This window comes from Falco cherrug, chromosome 1, assembly GCF_023634085.1.
Source record: "Falco cherrug isolate bFalChe1 chromosome 1, bFalChe1.pri, whole genome shotgun sequence".
Lineage (NCBI taxonomy): Eukaryota > Metazoa > Chordata > Aves > Falconiformes > Falconidae > Falco > Falco cherrug.
The window spans coordinates 14,423,641-14,441,033 of NC_073697.1; the positions used below are offsets into that span (position 1 = coordinate 14,423,641).

At 39.6% G+C, this 17,393-nt stretch overlaps 1 protein-coding gene across 6 annotated transcripts in view; it reads right to left on the bottom strand.

The window, feature by feature from the left end:
* Positions 1 to 1,376: 1,376 nt before the first annotated feature.
* The window catches only part of OTUD4 (OTU deubiquitinase 4), a 34,626-nt gene continuing 18,609 nt past the window's right edge, over positions 1,377 to 17,393 (bottom strand). Inside the window, exons 12-23 of one of the 6 annotated variants that reach the window (XM_055700610.1) lie at positions 16,636 to 16,736; positions 15,149 to 15,273; positions 14,856 to 15,036; positions 13,448 to 13,613; positions 11,954 to 12,074; positions 9,897 to 9,952; positions 9,191 to 9,349; positions 8,479 to 8,617; positions 7,336 to 7,415; positions 7,146 to 7,242; positions 6,370 to 6,410; positions 1,377 to 4,008 (exon numbers count right to left, since the gene is read on the bottom strand). In XM_055700610.1, coding sequence (XP_055556585.1) covers positions 2,767 to 4,008; positions 6,370 to 6,410; positions 7,146 to 7,242; positions 7,336 to 7,415; positions 8,479 to 8,617; positions 9,191 to 9,349; positions 9,897 to 9,952; positions 11,954 to 12,074; positions 13,448 to 13,613; positions 14,856 to 15,036; positions 15,149 to 15,273; positions 16,636 to 16,736 — 2,508 coding nt within the window. In that variant the 3' untranslated portion in view covers positions 1,377 to 2,766. Of the gene's footprint in view, positions 4,009 to 6,369; positions 6,411 to 7,145; positions 7,416 to 8,478; positions 8,618 to 9,190; positions 9,350 to 9,896; positions 9,953 to 11,953; positions 12,075 to 13,447; positions 13,614 to 14,855; positions 15,037 to 15,148; positions 15,274 to 16,635; positions 16,737 to 17,393 lie in introns of all 6 variants that reach the window. The other 5 variants (XM_055700608.1, XM_055700609.1, XM_055700606.1 and 2 more) reach the window with 5 other exon arrangements.

The window sequence follows — 17,393 nt, forward strand, 5'->3', positions numbered from 1 at the left end:
ATCCTTACTGTAGACAAAAATGGGAGGTAAATAAAAAAATTGCTTATCCATACAATGTAAGGTCCTTCAAGGAGACAGAGAGAAAAGTACCTGTATTTAAGAGGTCACTTCCAAGTAAGTTGTGCAGACATGTAAAACCCCTTTCAGCTATGTATCTTAAAAGTAAGGAAGGGTATTTTCCACGCAACAGTGCTTGTCTTGCCTGCATTAGCATGTGAAAATCATTATAGTTTTGCTCTTTATTTACGTTTTTGCCTGTTAAGTTACAGAAGGCAGTGGTTTGGTGTTTTATAACCTTGGTAGTATCAGGTGTTTATATATACACTGCCCTGTCTACCTGACAACAGAAGTCCACCTCTGTTACACCAGGAGAAGTACTCCGTGAAGTACAGGTGATGAATGCAGCCTTATACCACCCCCACCCTGTGTTTAGACAAAAACGTCCAAAGACCAACTAAAACTTAAGTCATACAGATAAGTAACACATCCCTTTGGACTTGAGTTCTGCATCTTCTGTTAATCAGTCCTAATTAGGGTAAGGGAAAAGATGTTTTTTAGCAAACACCTGAAACTGTATACCTCAGTTCATTATATGCTAGATGTTACATGTAGTCCCCTACTAACCACTGGGATCCTGCAACCTTGCCCCAGGTAAAGGGTTTGGCTAATCAATCGACAAGTTTTTCAGCAAAACCAGAGAAAACCATACTTAATCAGCAAAGGTGAAAAACAATACTAGATCTGCTCATTTCAGTCCTCAACTGCCCTTGAATAGCAAGGCAGAGTTTAAGCTCAGCTTGAATACTTAAAGTCAGTTTTTAAAAGTAATTCGAAAACAGCACGGCTTTAGCAGTTACTGCCATGCCTACGTTTTCCATTATTTCCCAAAAGTTTCTGTAGACCATGTACTGCCTTTGTTCTCACAACAAAGCTCGTGATTAAATGCCTGCTCTAGTACCAAATGATTATTTTGGTGACCGCTGGACAGATTTGGGCTAGAGCTAGAGTTACGGTTTAGAACCTCCCAAGATGCCAAGACGACACTTGAAAGTCTTCATAAGTAGCAGACATAAACAGAGGACCGCAATGGTATTGACTATTAAATCCCTCTCTACTTGCTTAGTTTTTCAGGTTGAGAACTAAAGATTGCCTCTTTCAAAATCTTGAATACTGAAAACTATTTCGATTTTAAAAAAAGCCACCCACAGTACAGCCCCTACCACTATTCTGACTATGAAGTAGAAATCCAGTTTACATCCCTGTTTAGTTCGCATCTTGCCTATCTATAGTTTATAGTTCCGCTGCTCTCTACAAATGGCTCTATCAACACCAAACATGCATTTCATGTCACTGCAACAATTTCAAATACATAAATATAATAAAGTGAAAACACAAACATTTATTTTAAGTAGGGTTTTATACATGGCATGCATCTGAAAAGAAATCACATAACTCAGGTTTCCTCAATCTCAGACATGAAAGAAAGTGTACCATCACCTCTACTAGTATATACAGAGATATAAAAATATACACAACAGTTAATTTTACAGAGCAACAGAGCTGAGTGAATACTGTGCACACTGCACTCTCCGAGTTTGGACAGCTGAACGTCCAAACTGCAAAGGCAACAGGAACACCGCGGAGATCATTATCGGGGTCAGAAGAAACAGCATCAGAACTCTGACACAGTGTAAAAATATAAGGCAGAAGCCACTTTCTTCTGAATTGTAGGGAAGAGCAGAGCACACCGAGACTCTCCATCTTGCTTTTAAAAGTAGTTCCAGCAAGGAGTTGTACATGCAAAACAAACTTTGCATCAACAGTGCAACAACAAAAGAATACTGAACAGTAGCTCCATCATACAAACTTAAAAACACGTAACATGTACTTTATGCATCTCTCCTCACAAAATATCTAGGATTTGTCAGTGCATTAGTGTTAAAGTGGCATTAAAAAAACTTCTGCTATTATAACAGATGCAGAATTATTTTGGAAATGCATAGCATCTACATTTTTATTGTCTTTGTAATTCAGTTGGCATAGGCACCATTCTAGTCACACCAGTATTAAGAATTCTTGGTGGAAACAGCCATTCTTACCAATTTATACACAGCTATTCTTGACTGCTTGTCTTTTGATTTTGATTTCAACAAATAAATGCTTTTTAAAATTCAAAAATATACCCTATGAATATGAAAAGAACTATATACAACATACCTAAGACACAGGGTTAGCTGGCTGCCGTACGTGTAACACACTGAAGAGAAACATTCAAGTTTGATTTTTTTTTTTTTTTTTTTTTTTTGAGATGAAAGGCCTTTGGGTTGGAAGCATATCAAAGACAACAGTGCAGTAGGCTGAGAATTCCTTTAGCTCAGTTCAGAACTAAGGCATTGTATGATAAAATATACAGTTATATTTGGTGCAATGTTACTATCAATTTTAGAATCTAGATCACGTCAAATGCTATAATTTCTCACTCTAGTAAACATACATATCCATCCTCTAACACAAACTCAAACCTTTGTGGGGAAAAAAATAATTTTCAAACACTAAACCTATTTTTTTTTTCTAATTTGACATTGAGGAAAAAACACTAAGCCAAACAATAATCCCCCAAAAAACATATGCTAGGAGTTCAGATCCTCCTTGTCTTTACTCGCCAGAAGTTAAAACATATCCTTGAACTTCACTAAAAACAAAGATTTTTAAACTGCTACTTCCAATTACTTCTTGTATTTTAAAGTCTTCTATTATCCATTCATTCTACGCTTGATGCCCTCTCTGATTATCTCCCAGTGTTGCCCTTCTCCTGTCATTCCTGTACGGCCTTCCTCTAAAGTTTCGCTGATACTGGTAGCCATCATCTCTGCTTCTGCTGGGGGGTCCTTTCCAGGCTTCCTCGGTTCTTTGGAACTGGTATCCTCCCCTGCTGGAATAACCCCACTCAAGTCTAGGCCTTCTGCCTCCATAAGTCTGGTTATAAAACTGCTTGGATCTACCGCTTCTCAGCATATCTGAAACTTCACTCTCATCTTCAGAGCTCTCTTCCCTCGCTCTCTGTGCCCTGCTTTCTGTCTGCAGATTGCCAGCACCCTTGGAATCTCTACCTTTGTCAGTCTTCTCCTTACGACCGGGAATGCTATTTTTTAGTTCGTTTTTTGATGGTTCTGCCGACAGCGGCGGAGTATTGGGCGCTGCTGTTTGCTGCCTCTCAGTCCCCTGCATCTGCAGAGAACGATTTTGCTGCCCAGCTGGTTTTTGCTTAGCAGGAGAAGCCGAAGGACAAGTTTGCTCCAGCTGAGGTGCCCTAGCCGAAGTTTCTTTTGGGGCGCTGCATTCACCGCTTCCACCTGCCACAGGGAATGGTACAGTGTTTGAGCTGCTGCTGCTGTGAGTCTTCTGAAGCTGTTCCACAGAGTTTACGACAGGAACAGGAGGGCTGCATTCTTTAGCCACATACATGCTTGCAGAGGTGCTAGCTGTTGCTTCTTTGTCCTCAGGTGAGATGACAACATTTGGTCTTGCTACTGAATTTTCAATGAAACCCTGAACTGGGTACCCATACCAAAAGTGAGGAAAGAAAGGAGATGCTATTGGAACAGCTCCTAGAAAGTGATTGTGTCCAAAGGGTGGCTGTGGGAACATATTTTTCCCTCTCAGGGACTCCTCATAGTTTGCATGAAGCGCTTGCACTGCATTCTCTGGTTCTACACAGACCTGTCCTTGACTTTCTGACACATGAGCTGTCGGTATAATCAAGGGCAGTGATGGAGATCTATCAACCTGGGGGATTTGACCACTGGATCTGGCCTCGCTCTGAACAGGAAAGTGCCTGTTTGTTCGTTTAGTTTCATTTTCATTCTGCGTCGGCGGAGCCTCCTGGAACCAGGCGTTGTGCGGATACACAGGAAGGGACATGTTTGGGTACATTCTGCAAGCAGCTAAGTAGGCCTGGTGCAGGGGGTACAAGTAAGAATGCGGTGCCCACATGGGACAACTGTATGCCTGCAAGATGAGGGGAGGGGGGGGAGGGGAAAAAAAAACAAAAAACAAAAACAAAAAACACACACACACAACAGTGATTGGTCTTTTGACTGTTCAGACAGACATACAGGTCATTTACCATTTTGAAACAGTTACAGAAAGTAAAGGTCAATTTTTTTTAATTTTTTTTTTTTTTTTTTTTTTTTTTTTTTTTTTTACAGTGACTGCCCTCAGTTCTAAATAGCTAGGCCCCAGGATGATGCTCTCGTTTTGTTTTCCTTCCAAATGCAGTCGAAATGGGCAAGTTATGACCAGTAAGAAAACTAAATTACCTTAGTAACAATTTCTATATAAACACATGTTATTAAGTCAAGCTTTAGCTACGCATTTGAAGAGACGCATTTCAAATTCATTTTCCAGAATCACAACTATTCATCAGCAATTTACTCTACTAGCTCACTTCTCAAAATTCTAATAGATCAACAATCCAAACAAGTCACACCATGCACACATTTTCACCTCAAAAAACCCACACCAAACCAGAAGAAGAAGAAAAAAAAAAAAGGGGGAAAAGAAAAAAAAAATACTACACTGAGACCTGGAGTTAAGATTATTTCCCCAAGGACAATCTGTAAAGACTAAAATCCATGTGTACACACACAACCCGCAGACCAGCTTTCTTAAAAGACCTTTCATAAAGCAGGGGGATAGGTTTCTTTAAAAAATACAACACACTTCCATCTACTGGTGAGAGTCACGCAATGGACACGCAGCATTTTCCGCAGCAACCTTTTCTGTGCTGTTAATGAACACAAGCTACGTTCACAATCCTGGAGTCCTGCCTCCATTCCCCTTTAACGCAACACCTTTCCTCTGCTTCCATATTAGCTAACTAGCGCACAATGGCCTACAGTCACACTGCTCAGTTTATGAAGGCAGTCTTTGTGTTTGTACTATGGTACCTAGCAACTGGCCCAAGAGCAACATTGTAGCATGATTGCATAATACAAATTGCCAAATATTATACCTATTTCAGGCCATACAGAACACCACGTAAGGCTGCGGGAGGCACGAGGTTGTCTTAAGAAAACACTGATGTAGGTAGAGTGCAGAGCCCAACAGCTGGCACAGCTGTACTATCTGTAGAAACGGTTCCTGGAGCAAACCCACCCTGGTACGCCCACCCCGTCTGCCTCTCACCAGGAACTAGTTGGTTCACCCTGCACGAGCAGCTGGAAGGGTGTGAGTAACAGCACGGCAGGACCCGGGACCAAGGCAGCGGACAGGGTAATGCAAAACGTAGTTCCCAGGTCTACCACGCTGCTTGGTCACCAGTGAGGAGCACAACTACTCCAACACGGTACTTTGACCAGTAGATGGTGCTGAAGCACCAAAGTGACAGACTACATCCCAAAAAATGCAAAGTACCATTTTTGGTACCATCTCCGTAAGGAGAGTCCCAAACGTATGTAGGCTGATGAAATAACTGCTGTTTAAATATATTTCAGTGATACTTATTGCTGGCTTATGGAATTTCTATTAAGCAAAGAGACTTGTATTAGGCACACAGTTATTAATCCAAGTTTACTTTGTAAGTTGTGCTGAACATTCCCTCTTCCCATGCACAGACACCAAAGAAAATCATTACTTCTGGGTTCAAAGTCATGTGGAATAAGCCTCAGAGCATTCAGCACCTCTTCCAAAGTAGCTTGCCTGACAGGAGTAAGAGAAGATAAAAATGTTTCTTTTTTATGTGCAGAAGGGAGAAACTAAGCAAAAAACCCCCTAGTCCTTACCGAGAAATAGGAAACGTTGCTATTTTGGATAAGCCTCTTCCCTAACCACACAGATTTGCACCACATAAACACATGGACTATTATTATAATTATTTGGAAGGCTAAAAGTAAAATACTGTTGTCCTTAACCTCAGCAGAAAGGAGAAACATGCAGGTTACTTAAGGGAGCATCCACAGGGAAAGACATACTAGATATTTGTACTGCAATGGCTTTGCCTGTACATGGACATGGTCAAAGTCTGAGGGTCTTTTTATTATACCCTGCTTCTGAACAAATACATCTTCAAACTCACAATGGCTTACCTGTGCATTTGTAAAGCACAATCTGTTGACTGTATAGCCACAGCTGTAAGCCAATAGTTCTCACTGTCACTGTTGAGATAAATTTTATTCCTGTGAACTTGAACTGCAGTGTGGACCACTGCTGGGAACCCGGTTAACAGAAGACAAAAGAAGAAAGTATTTCAAATTTGAAAGTGAAGCGCACAGCTCCAGCAATCAAACGCCTGCACTCTAAGTGCTACCAAACACAACCAAATTTTATGGTACCACACACACAAAAACATAAATAAGTTTGAAGAGTTACCTTCACACCGAGATTGAAGAAAAATCTAAGAATATTCTTATCTGGGGGAAAAAAAAAAAAAACAACAGAAAAAGATCTATGAAGACCTAAAATATTACACTTCATCTGATCCAAAAACTAGTCTCTGCAGAAAGTTCCATTTCAGTAGAGGAACACTGGTATTAAGCTGCTGCTTGCATGTCTGATTGACTGGAGGTGGTGGGTGCTTGCCACAGTTAAGCTATCTAGAGCACAACCACAGTTCACATTTCAGTTTTAACAGTTTGTGGAACTGAACTTCTCGTTTGTAAAGAAACGGTTCAGTAAAACACCACTGCACAGTCAGACATGGTATGTTCTTTATGGGCATATTCCATATTTGTAGTATGCCAAAACCTGTATCCCAGACCAGAGAGGAAATGCTCAACAACTTCCAAGGTTTTGATTACAAGAGAAAACCTGTTACTGTAAAAAGAAAGCAGTTCCCCAGAGAAAAAAAATCCTTTACATTCACAAAACCTGAAGTTACGGTGGGTCAAGCTAAGAACCACAAAATGATCATATCCAATTTCCAGATGTAACCACGCAAAATAATCGCAATGTTAGCAATGCAAACTAAAAAGTTAAAACTCTATTCAATAATCCCTTCCACACCTTACATCATGGAATGACAACAATTAGTTCTTCTGACATAGACTAACAACAGGATCAATGAAGCTGTCCTAATCTACATTTAAAGAGAAGAAAACCTATTAGGAAAAATGGTATAAAACCCGACCCCGCTTCTAGTTTCTCACCTTTAGGTAAGTCTTCCCCAGTATTGCACAGGGAGTAAGAGGGTGCAACGGCTCTTTCTCCCTTTTCAGTAAAAGGGAATCCAGGGTATAGTGGATCCTGATAAGGATTCAGAGTCTGAGGCAAAGGCATTAAAGGCTGGTTAACTGCTTGCAGCGACACAGGAACTCCAGCAACTGGAGCAGATGTTACCTGAGCCTGTGATACAATAGAGTCAGGTCCCGTTGCTGGGGCTGGCATCAATGAAGAAGCAGGTATTTGGGCTGGAATACCTATGGGAAAGAAACACATCAACTATGTACTATCACAAAAGAAAGTGACAGCAGGAAAGCAAGTTTCAAAAGACAGAAGGGAGAAGAAACCAACCACCAGTATTCAGGAAGATATAGAATATCCTTGAGTCGGGAAGTTACAAACAAAAAAAAAAAAAAAAAGACATGGCTAAATGCAGAGAATAATTTTCAGAAAGAGTAAAACAGTTAAGCTTTCCTGAAATGATAAAGCATTCCCATATTTATTTTTAGAATTATTAATACCAGAAGGAAATAGGAAGGGGAAAAAAAAAGGGGGGAACTGGTAAGTTATGTGTAAATCTCTGCAGTTCTCATTCCAACCAGGCATTTACAGTCAACCCTCCATCTGAGCTTCCATTACATGGGCTACGCATCTTCTGCCACAGGTGCGGTCAACTATGAGAGGATTATTACTGTATCATCTGAACATAGTAAGCAGATTTGAAAGCTAGTTCTTGTACAGAAACCCAACAGCGGGACAAGAAATGCAGCACCTGATCCAGTGAGCAATATTGAATCAAAAAAAATTCCACGTACCAGAAGATACGTGTAGCGCAGAAAAAACATTATACTGGCTTTGCAGCTCAGGTCCAAATGGATCTCATTAGTTCCAGACATACCAGACCGTCCTTAGTAAATCAAGGGGCTTTAATATTACATGGTACACAGAGCACAAACACATAATCAAGCTTCTATGTGCTGACAGTGTGCTACACTTCAAGCAGATCCTCTGAGTAAGCCCCCTCAAAACTCAACGCTATCCCACTCAGGAGGAAAACAAGAGAATCGAGTACGCATCCCTCTTCCAACTTCAGGTAGGGAGTAAAGCAAACTACACATATGGGCCAATCAAAGATATACCAGAACTCCTACAACTCTCACTAGCTTTCAGCAGTGAGAAACTATATTCCTATAAATGACTGCCTGTGGAATGCAAAGTTGCAGGAAACCGCGGCTCCTGGAAGTACCTTCAATTTAGCAAGACAGTTAAAGTATTTTTCAGGGCTAGTGGTTTCTCATTTATGTTAATATTTCTTCAAACCTGCTGGTCCATAGGCTGTTGGCTCACTTGGCCAAGCTGGCACAATGGCTGGTACTGAAGGCACTGCTGGAGGTAAATGCATCTCAGAAAAGACTGGTGAGGGTGTTGGAGTTAGGCTTGGTAAGCAGTCTGTCAGGTTCTATAAAAACAAAGAGATAACACAAAGTTATTCTAAATCACCATTGCTGGTGACCCTTCATGTGTCTGACTTCCACCAACAAAGGCTCGATGACTCGGTATTACCCAGACTATTGACCAACACCACAGCAAACTATCAGCTACTAACGTATCAGGCTGCATACGTAAGAGATGTCTGAGGTACGTTACACATCACTGTGAAGAACTCTGCACCGAGCTCTACCCAGAACATGCCTGTACCATGACAGCCAGAAGTGTTATAACCACCTCCACAAGCATTACATTTAATTTCTCCCATCCAAAAGAAAAGCCACCCTCACAAATGATTACCAATAACCTTGGAGAAACCTGAAAAGGCAAAAGGTAAAGAAGTTAAAATCACAGCTCTCTTAGCAGAAAGATATGAAGTAGCCCCTCTCAGAAGAGGAAGGATATACTTTTACTTTTCTAGGAAGCGTTGTTCTTTTAAATTCTTTATGTTAGACATAATAGATTCCTAGATGTAAATACAAAATTTCAGCATTATCACCATAGAAATGACTATGTAATTAAAAGCCAGTATTATAATACATACGTGGCTGTGATGAAGCTCCCCTTTGTCTGAAGTCTCCTGACTGGAAAACTTTGAAATCAAACAAACATTTCTTACTTGCTCAGCAAGAATCGGAGAATCTGTTTTCACTTGTTCCAAAGGAGCTGAAGCTTTTGGAAAACTCTCATCTTGACTATTCTTCTAAAGCAAAGTTAGAAACAGACACAGCTAGTCTAACAATAAGATTTACTTTTCAAAGAGGCATTCAAAGATATTAAACCACACTACATACAAAGTGGGCTAAGCACCCAATCACTATTATAACTAGCGTAACATTCTGCTCATTGAAAGGACAGCAAAGGTTAAAAGCCAACAAGAGGCCACAAATCTCCACTGAACTTCAGAGACCATGGTCTGTTAGCACAGCAGCTATTAGTAAACATCAAATCTTCTCTGGTCCCATTATACTGAACATATGGACTGTACTAAGCAGTTACAAATCCAGATTCACAAGTGCTCTCGATAGCCCGGATTTGAGAACTCAGGTTGCAGAGAAAGACTATAAGTATGGATTACAGGGGCTGAGGAAAGCTGACAGCAATACAAGCCTCCAACCTTAGAAGTATTTCACTAAAAGCTGTAAAGCAGCAGCAGCAATCACAGCTCTAAAGGCAGCTATTGCTCTGCTAATCATGTATCAGAGAAGCAATAACATTAAGAAAAAATTTGGTCTTTTCTTTAAGATTACCTCAGATGAATTTGGCTCAAGCTTCTGACTTAAGTGGATCTGCCTGGAATTTGACTCTGTAACACCAAGACATAACCTAGTAAATGAACCATTACACCATTTATGGCTATCACAACTTAAGCCACTTAAAAGTTTGTCTTTCTAAAGTTAAATCTTCAAAACAAAACCTACCTCAGCACATATTACTTCAGAAAACTTAAATTTTTATCAAAGATCAAAGCATCCTAAAACAAACAGTTGTTAGGGCAGTAACAGAGCTACTACTTCAAACCCAGTTTTCAAAGCTCCACAGGAGTTCTTTACTGATGCTTGTTAACCATTTCACTGATGCTTGAGGGAAGCAGGAAAGAAACATAGCTGTCTCTTTAAACACATATCATTCATCCTAAGTCCCTCCTAGTGAAAAAGAAAGTTTGTACTTTGCTTAAAGTGAAAATGTTTTGATCAGCATTTCCATATTCAGGCGTTAAGGTACCAGAAGCTTAAAAGTCTTGTCTACTTTAGACCGAGTAAAAGATTGATAAGCTTAGGAGGTTTTTAATGGTTCAAAAGATCTACAAAGTTTTCAGACTGATGCAGAAAGAGTTTAATTTCTCAAGCACCAGCAAAACACTTGTTGCGGGGAGATGGTGCTGGAAAACAGTCATGGCATAATCTTCATATAGTAAGAGCTGTACAAGTTCTTCACATTCTAGCTTATGTTCAAAGCTGGTTACCACTGCTTGTTAATCAAATTAATGCACATAAGTTTAATAGTAGCCACTAAATAGATAGGTACTTTTTAAAAGCCTAGTATATGCACCATCACAACTAGACAACAAAGTAAATTGTAACAATATTAATTATAAGAATTACTGCCAATTCCCCAAGCATCAACAGGAATCTCTAAATACTCATAAGGAAGTAGTTTATTCCTATCCGATTTTTAACCTAGTTTCAGAAGAGGCAACGCAATCCAGAGTGTCACAAAAAACAGGGAAACCTGTACATGCCATGCACTTCAGCAAAACCTATCATGACACTGTAGTTAAGAGCTTTCTCTACATGAACATTCTTTTTAGCATTGCTGATGGAAGTTTTCAAGTGAAACAAGTTTTCAGATGCTCGGAGAATGAAAAATAGGTAGCATCAGTCCTTGTAAGGCCTTCTTGAACAGTCTCACATGTTGTAAAAGGAACTAAGGAGCACAAGTACCATGAATACACAACAGCAATGCCTCTGCTGTTAGAGATGAGAAAACAAAAACTTCAAGAAAAGGGAGGGAAAGAACAGCTTCTAAGAGGAGGCTAGAGAGTCTGAATTTTATTTAATCAGGAAGGAAAAAAAAAAAAGTAGTGGAAGAAGCTATGGTCAAAGTCAATGTTTAGTTACGGCAAAGCTGACAGGACAAAAAACAAACAAACAAAAAGTATCAGTTGCGTTTAGCAGAGATATACTAACTAGATCCTGACAGCCAGCTTCAACTTTCATCTATTACTCACAGAAGAGGAAAAGAAGAATGAAGAAAAGCTTAAAGAGCTTTCAACAGACTGGGGTTGGGAGGAAAAAACCCAGACAAGTTTTGACCCTGTGACAGCTCTTTCTGCTGTAAGTGGGGAGGTTTTCCACTCTTCTGTACACCATCTTCTCCCCTCCTTCTGTACGCTAATTCTTAACCATACCACATTGAATACTTTTACCTGGTTTCCTCTTAACCGACTACAGTAGGCACTCTTAATAATCCTCCCACTGGCACCTTCTGCCACACTCATTGGAATTTCTACAGGATCGAGTTTAGGGTAGCTCTGATAGTCTTTTCATTTCTCTCATACCTCTTCCCACGTACTAAAAAAATCCCAGCAAGGAATCTGCTCTCAGCCACACTCAAAGCAGGAAAACATGTACTTTCTTCCCAAACCACACCTTTGCTACCTTCAGCCTAGCTTAGTCTGGCACTATTACTTAACGATAATTTCCCCGTCGTTGCCTGAACAAATGCCCTGTCTTGAACAAATTCTGAGGCTGGTAATAAAAATAAGCAAACAAAAAAGCCTTTATCTAAAAACATTTATTTTTACCTTTATCCTTTTGCTCTTCCACCTCTGCTGCCCACTTGCTGTTTCTTCTCTCATTATTTGAGAACTTTTTCTGGTTTAAATTATCCACAGTCTGTGTTGCAGCCTGACAGACCGACTGATTCTAAAAAAGTTTAGAAAAGCAGAAATATGACTTTATATAAGTGAGATAACACTTTGCCATCATCTGATATGACACTATTATGCCTTCATGACACATAATACCCATGATAGGCAGAAAGGGAGGGGGGGAGCAGTCATGGTAAGTATCAGATTCATCCACTCTTTCATTCATTGCTAAATTTTGCAGTGTCCTTTAAAAGCATTCATGTCATTAGTTTACATGACAAACAAAAAACACTTCACTCAAGATAGTATAGCTTTAAAACCACATCCTCCTCCTTCAGGTGAGCAAATACAGCATACTGTTCTGTTAACCACAGCTCACAGAAAGAGAGCAACCACCGCCCGTTAGGCTTCAGACTTAGTCTGCTCTTGGCAGTGCAAAAGAGCTGTTCATTTCTTCTCAGTTACACCAAGTTACTACTGCTCAAGAACTGAAAGATATAGCACAGAATGTCACTTCCACAAAGCAAGAGATATTTAAGGCCCATCTTTCACCTACGCATTCCTCTCAGCCTGGTTTTTGTTTCTGTTTGCCCTCAGATTTAAATCCAAAAAGCCCTCCATATCTCTAGAATAAACCTTGGTAAACAGCAGCCCTTTTTACCCCTAAGACCTGCTCACTCCCTGCGTGTACTGAGACTCCAACCCACTTTCTTCAAAAACTGCATCAATAAAATAAACTCTCAAAATCTAAAGGCCACCTTCTTCCCTCAGACATAGAGAAGTCCACTGAAGCCAGCTCAGCTCCACGACAGAAAAAGGGAAAGGCTGACAAAGAATTTGTATTACTTATGACACCAGGCAAGTTGTCACACCAGTAAGTTCTCAGGCTAAAAAGAAGAGTCACTGACAAATACAACAGGCTTTATGCAAACCAAATCAGAAACAATCACCTAGTCACCTCCGCTACTAATTCAAGCGCCGCAATGCCATTTTACTGAGCTATTTCTCAGCTAAATTAAACTGTACTTCAGAGCAAGTTCTTCACCTTGAAGCCTGATCCCACCATACAAAAAAAAGACAACATCTGAGTAACTGTAAGGGAGCACAGAGCTGTCCAAAACCAGAAGGAACATGAAGGAAAATACCCACAGCTTTCAGAAGCTCATGTGTCTACTGTATTTACATGCCTAAAGAACCATGTATGGCGCACACCAACTATTCCCAGGGAAATTAGTACGTATGTGTCTTATCTTGACTACACAAAGTGTTGTAGATTTGCGTACTTCTATGTAGAAAGTGAGAGTAAAGAAAACATCCTTAACTTCCAAATTGTACTGTAATGCATGGACAGCAAAATAACGATTGCTAATTAAAGGTTCATGGGCAAGTATGAAAAATGCACTATTAATCACAATGAAAAAAGCATACACTGGAAAGAGCAGGAAAAGCTTGCTCATCCCTCTGCTGGATCTCATAAAGCGAACGAGACTCTTCTATAGCCTGTCTCTCCCTGCGTTCCTCTGGAGATAAGCCAAAGTAGTTACAATCTCTGCTGCCATGGTTCAGATCCTCAGTTCTCTCCCGGTCTGGTTTTCTATAAAGGGAAAAATGAAATGGGATCACTTTGACTAAGAAATTCACCGGTATCAAACACAACAGAAAGCCATTGTTTAGATGGAAGAAAGAAGATAATTATACAGCACTGCTTATGTGATTCCACATATACCAGATCCCTTTCTGCCTACTGCAAGTTACCCACACACATAAAGTTTAAGGAAGAGAAAGAAAAGATTTTGTCCATTATTTATTCAGTTCGATACAATTTTGAAAGACTTTCTAACAAACGGTAATTATTAGATCACAGTTTAAAAAACCAATTCCTACATCAAGTGATCTAATACATTTCTGTGCCAATTGAGAACTGACCACGCCCCCACATGCTACATATAAACATGTAAGAGACAGTTGAGGAAGATTTCTGTAAATACAACAACAAAAGGGAAAATGCATTAGTTTTCCATGTCTGAAGTATTGCCACACAAAAACAACATCACTGTTTTGGCTTTCTGAATTACTTAGCTAAACATCTTGGGATACTTATCTATTTAGGTTAAAGGTGGAAGAAAAACGCCCTTAGGATATTGTATGTGGCAGACTCCAAAGACACCCCAGCCCCATTTATTCCATGAGGAGTTACGATACAGAAGAGTGACAGAACAGACCATGAAGAGTTTGGGTTTGTAACCAAGTACGGAATAGTCTTTTAGATAGGACAGAACAGTAGCAACGATGATGAAAAACTCTGCTGCAGCAGCCCAGTCAATTAAAAAAATCACTGCCGACAAATGCAGGCAAAATGCCGTTCTTATACTCCTTCAAGCGATCAGTAATAACATGAAAGAGTCCTCTCTATGACAGGTTTTGCAGAAGCTGAGGGAAGATCTTAGCCATGCCCAAGAACTACATGCAACATTACTTCAGCCCCAACTAGGAAAAAAAAAAGAAAACAAAAAAACCACACACACACCCCCAACACAACCACTTTCCAATGAGAAACTGCAGGTTTGGTAGTTTTCTTGCAGGGAAGATGCTGCCATGCAAAAAAAAAAGTGGAGCTCACGATGATAGCAATTTTGAAAAAAATTTAAAAATAAAATTAAAAAAAATAATTATTTTTCCTGTGCTTGTGTGTATTCTTAAGGACCTGGAACACCGCTGAAGAATTTAACGGCAACATATTTCAAAAGAGCATGTTGGAAGCATCTGAAGCAGACACTTGGGCTTCAAGAAGCTCAGCCAGAGTTCAAGATAAGGAGGATGTTATTTGCAGTTTTACCTTACAGTTTGGGAAGGATTCCTGCATGGAGCTTTTTGCTCAGTTGAGGTCTGATAAGGTTGGGGTCCAGAACCTAAGAACTGATGCTGCCTGGTTCCCACAGTATGCTGAAGTCGAGGAGGTAGTGCTGACTGGGGCTTTATTGACTTGCTCTGATTCTTTGGCCCTCTGCCATCTGCATCTGTAATAAAGAAGTGAAAACAGATACATTTTTTTAAATAATTTTTTAAGCTCTTTGTGTGGCAGAATCCTTATTGTCAGACATTTTGTCCCAAAGACAGGTACAATCCTACCGGGCTGAGCATTCTGACCCCATGTTGGGAAAAACTTTTTCATCTTCTTCCCTGGCACAGTGTTCCAGCCCTCCATAGGAGAGGCCTGTGGAAGAGGTTTAAGGCTCTTCAGTGAGACAGCATGCCTACAAAACAAGGAATTATGGAGAAAAAAATTATATTAAAGACCAGACCGGGGCTTACATAAATTAATACTACATGTTTACTAAGACTGGTGGATCTTTCAGTTTTTGAGAGCATTGCAAAGTCCTTTGCTCTTTATGATTACACTCAAGCAACATGCAGAAAAACAAACCTTTTCTTTTTTTTCCCCTTTTTATAAATAAAACTCTCTGACAAGTTGATACAAGCCTATCTGGTAAAGAATGATCAATCATTTGTGAAGTGAGTATTACAACGTATTCAGGGCAGACAGAAAACCAACAGACTCAGGCAAAATTACCACAAACACTGCAATAGATGTCAAGATTGAAAAACATTATATTGGTGGTTTATATCCCAGAGCAATTACTGCTGTTTTAATTGAGGATGCTGTAGGATGTCCAAACAACTTTACGTTATTTGAAAGGAAGACATTCAAATCTATAATACACAGTTCCAATCAGATTAAATCTCAATTTAAAAAAGGAACAAAGTGCAAGACAATTTATTTTTTATTTATTTTAACAAAATGAGGTCTGATGAGATTAATGGGCACCTTTCTCGTTCCCTCATTCACTCTGACTGAAAGTGTTTCCTCTTCCCAAACTACACAACTTTGGGGTTTTTTTGCTCCAGAAGAGTTACAGAACTTACAGCAGAGCTCAAAAACAGGTCTTAAACTGCACCCATGCCCACCTCCCGAAAAAAAAAACAAACCAAAAAACAAAACACACCACCCCCCACAATGAAAACCGCCACCACTGCCGCCTCTGAAAACAACAAAAACACCCAGCCAACCAACAGCACACAAAAAACCACACCGCAATCCCCAACAACAGCTTTTAACAGTCCCAGCATAGGGCAAACGTGACTCTGACCTAAACAGAAAATTGGCACTCCGTGTGAAAACAGGCAGAGCTACTCAACCAACAGAGAAACTAGGTGCTGTGATGGACCTTTCAATATGAAAAGCTTGTCACAAATCTAACATCTAATTAAAGTGTTGCTTGTTGTGCTTTGTAATTAGGATGGTGTCAATCTGTTTAGAATTGAATCTTGCACAAAAAAATTCTAACAATAATGTACTTACTAGTGTCCTCTGCAAGTAATATCCAGGCTACTTAGCACTAAAGAAAAAAAAGTCTGAATCGACAATCAATGCAGAAACAACCACCCACCCCCTTTTTTTCATTTAGCGTGTCATTTTCTTAACAATTTTGTCATAGTACTGCTTCAAGTTCAGTAGATATACTTCAGGGGCTGAAATTAACTCTGAAGTAAAGTAATGCTGCCATGCCCAGTGTTCAGTTTGGCAATCTTTTCTCTGAAAGAGATTAAGCCCTTACTTTGCTCCAAGCTCTTCTACAAATACAACAACTGGCCCATTCTCTGAACAAACTTCTTGAATATGAGCATTATAAAATTTCCCGTTATGGTCTAAGCGCACCTACAAAGAAAAAGAAAAAACCGCACATAAGCGTCAAATAATACAATCAGAGGACATAACTAGAATACCAGTAACGAGAACTTTTACTTTGGGCAACAGAAGAACAGAGAAATAAACACCACTTAATTCAGTAAATGTGCCAAAACCATATCTTCAATCCATATTGCTTCTTCAAAAAGAAATACAAATACTGTCAAAAAACAACAGAAAAATCCAGAAAGCTTGCTGGGTAATACCAGTTTATGAAATTCCGCTTTCAAAACTATATGAGAAAGTTGAAGTAATCAGGGTATCAAGGGATTTCAGATTTACTGAAAACATCTTTCTCTCAGAATAAAACCCAAAACTTGCCCTTGTTAAAAATTCATTAAAAGAACTCAGTGAAATCCAGTTTAGTTAAGCACATAAGGAGCACCAATTACTTCTGAAGTTACTATTCAGAATGTTTAAAACAACCAAAAACAGTTGTTCAGACACGATCATCAGTGTTACTTGTCTGACTGACATTGCGTCCTTAAAATTCTTCCATTAAATATAATTTTCATAACATTCAGCTACAACATTTGGCTTTCCAGTTGTATTAATTTGGTCAACTCCACTTTTCACTATTTACTTCATCTTCCCTTCCAGTCTTTTTATGCCATGTATTTACTGCCT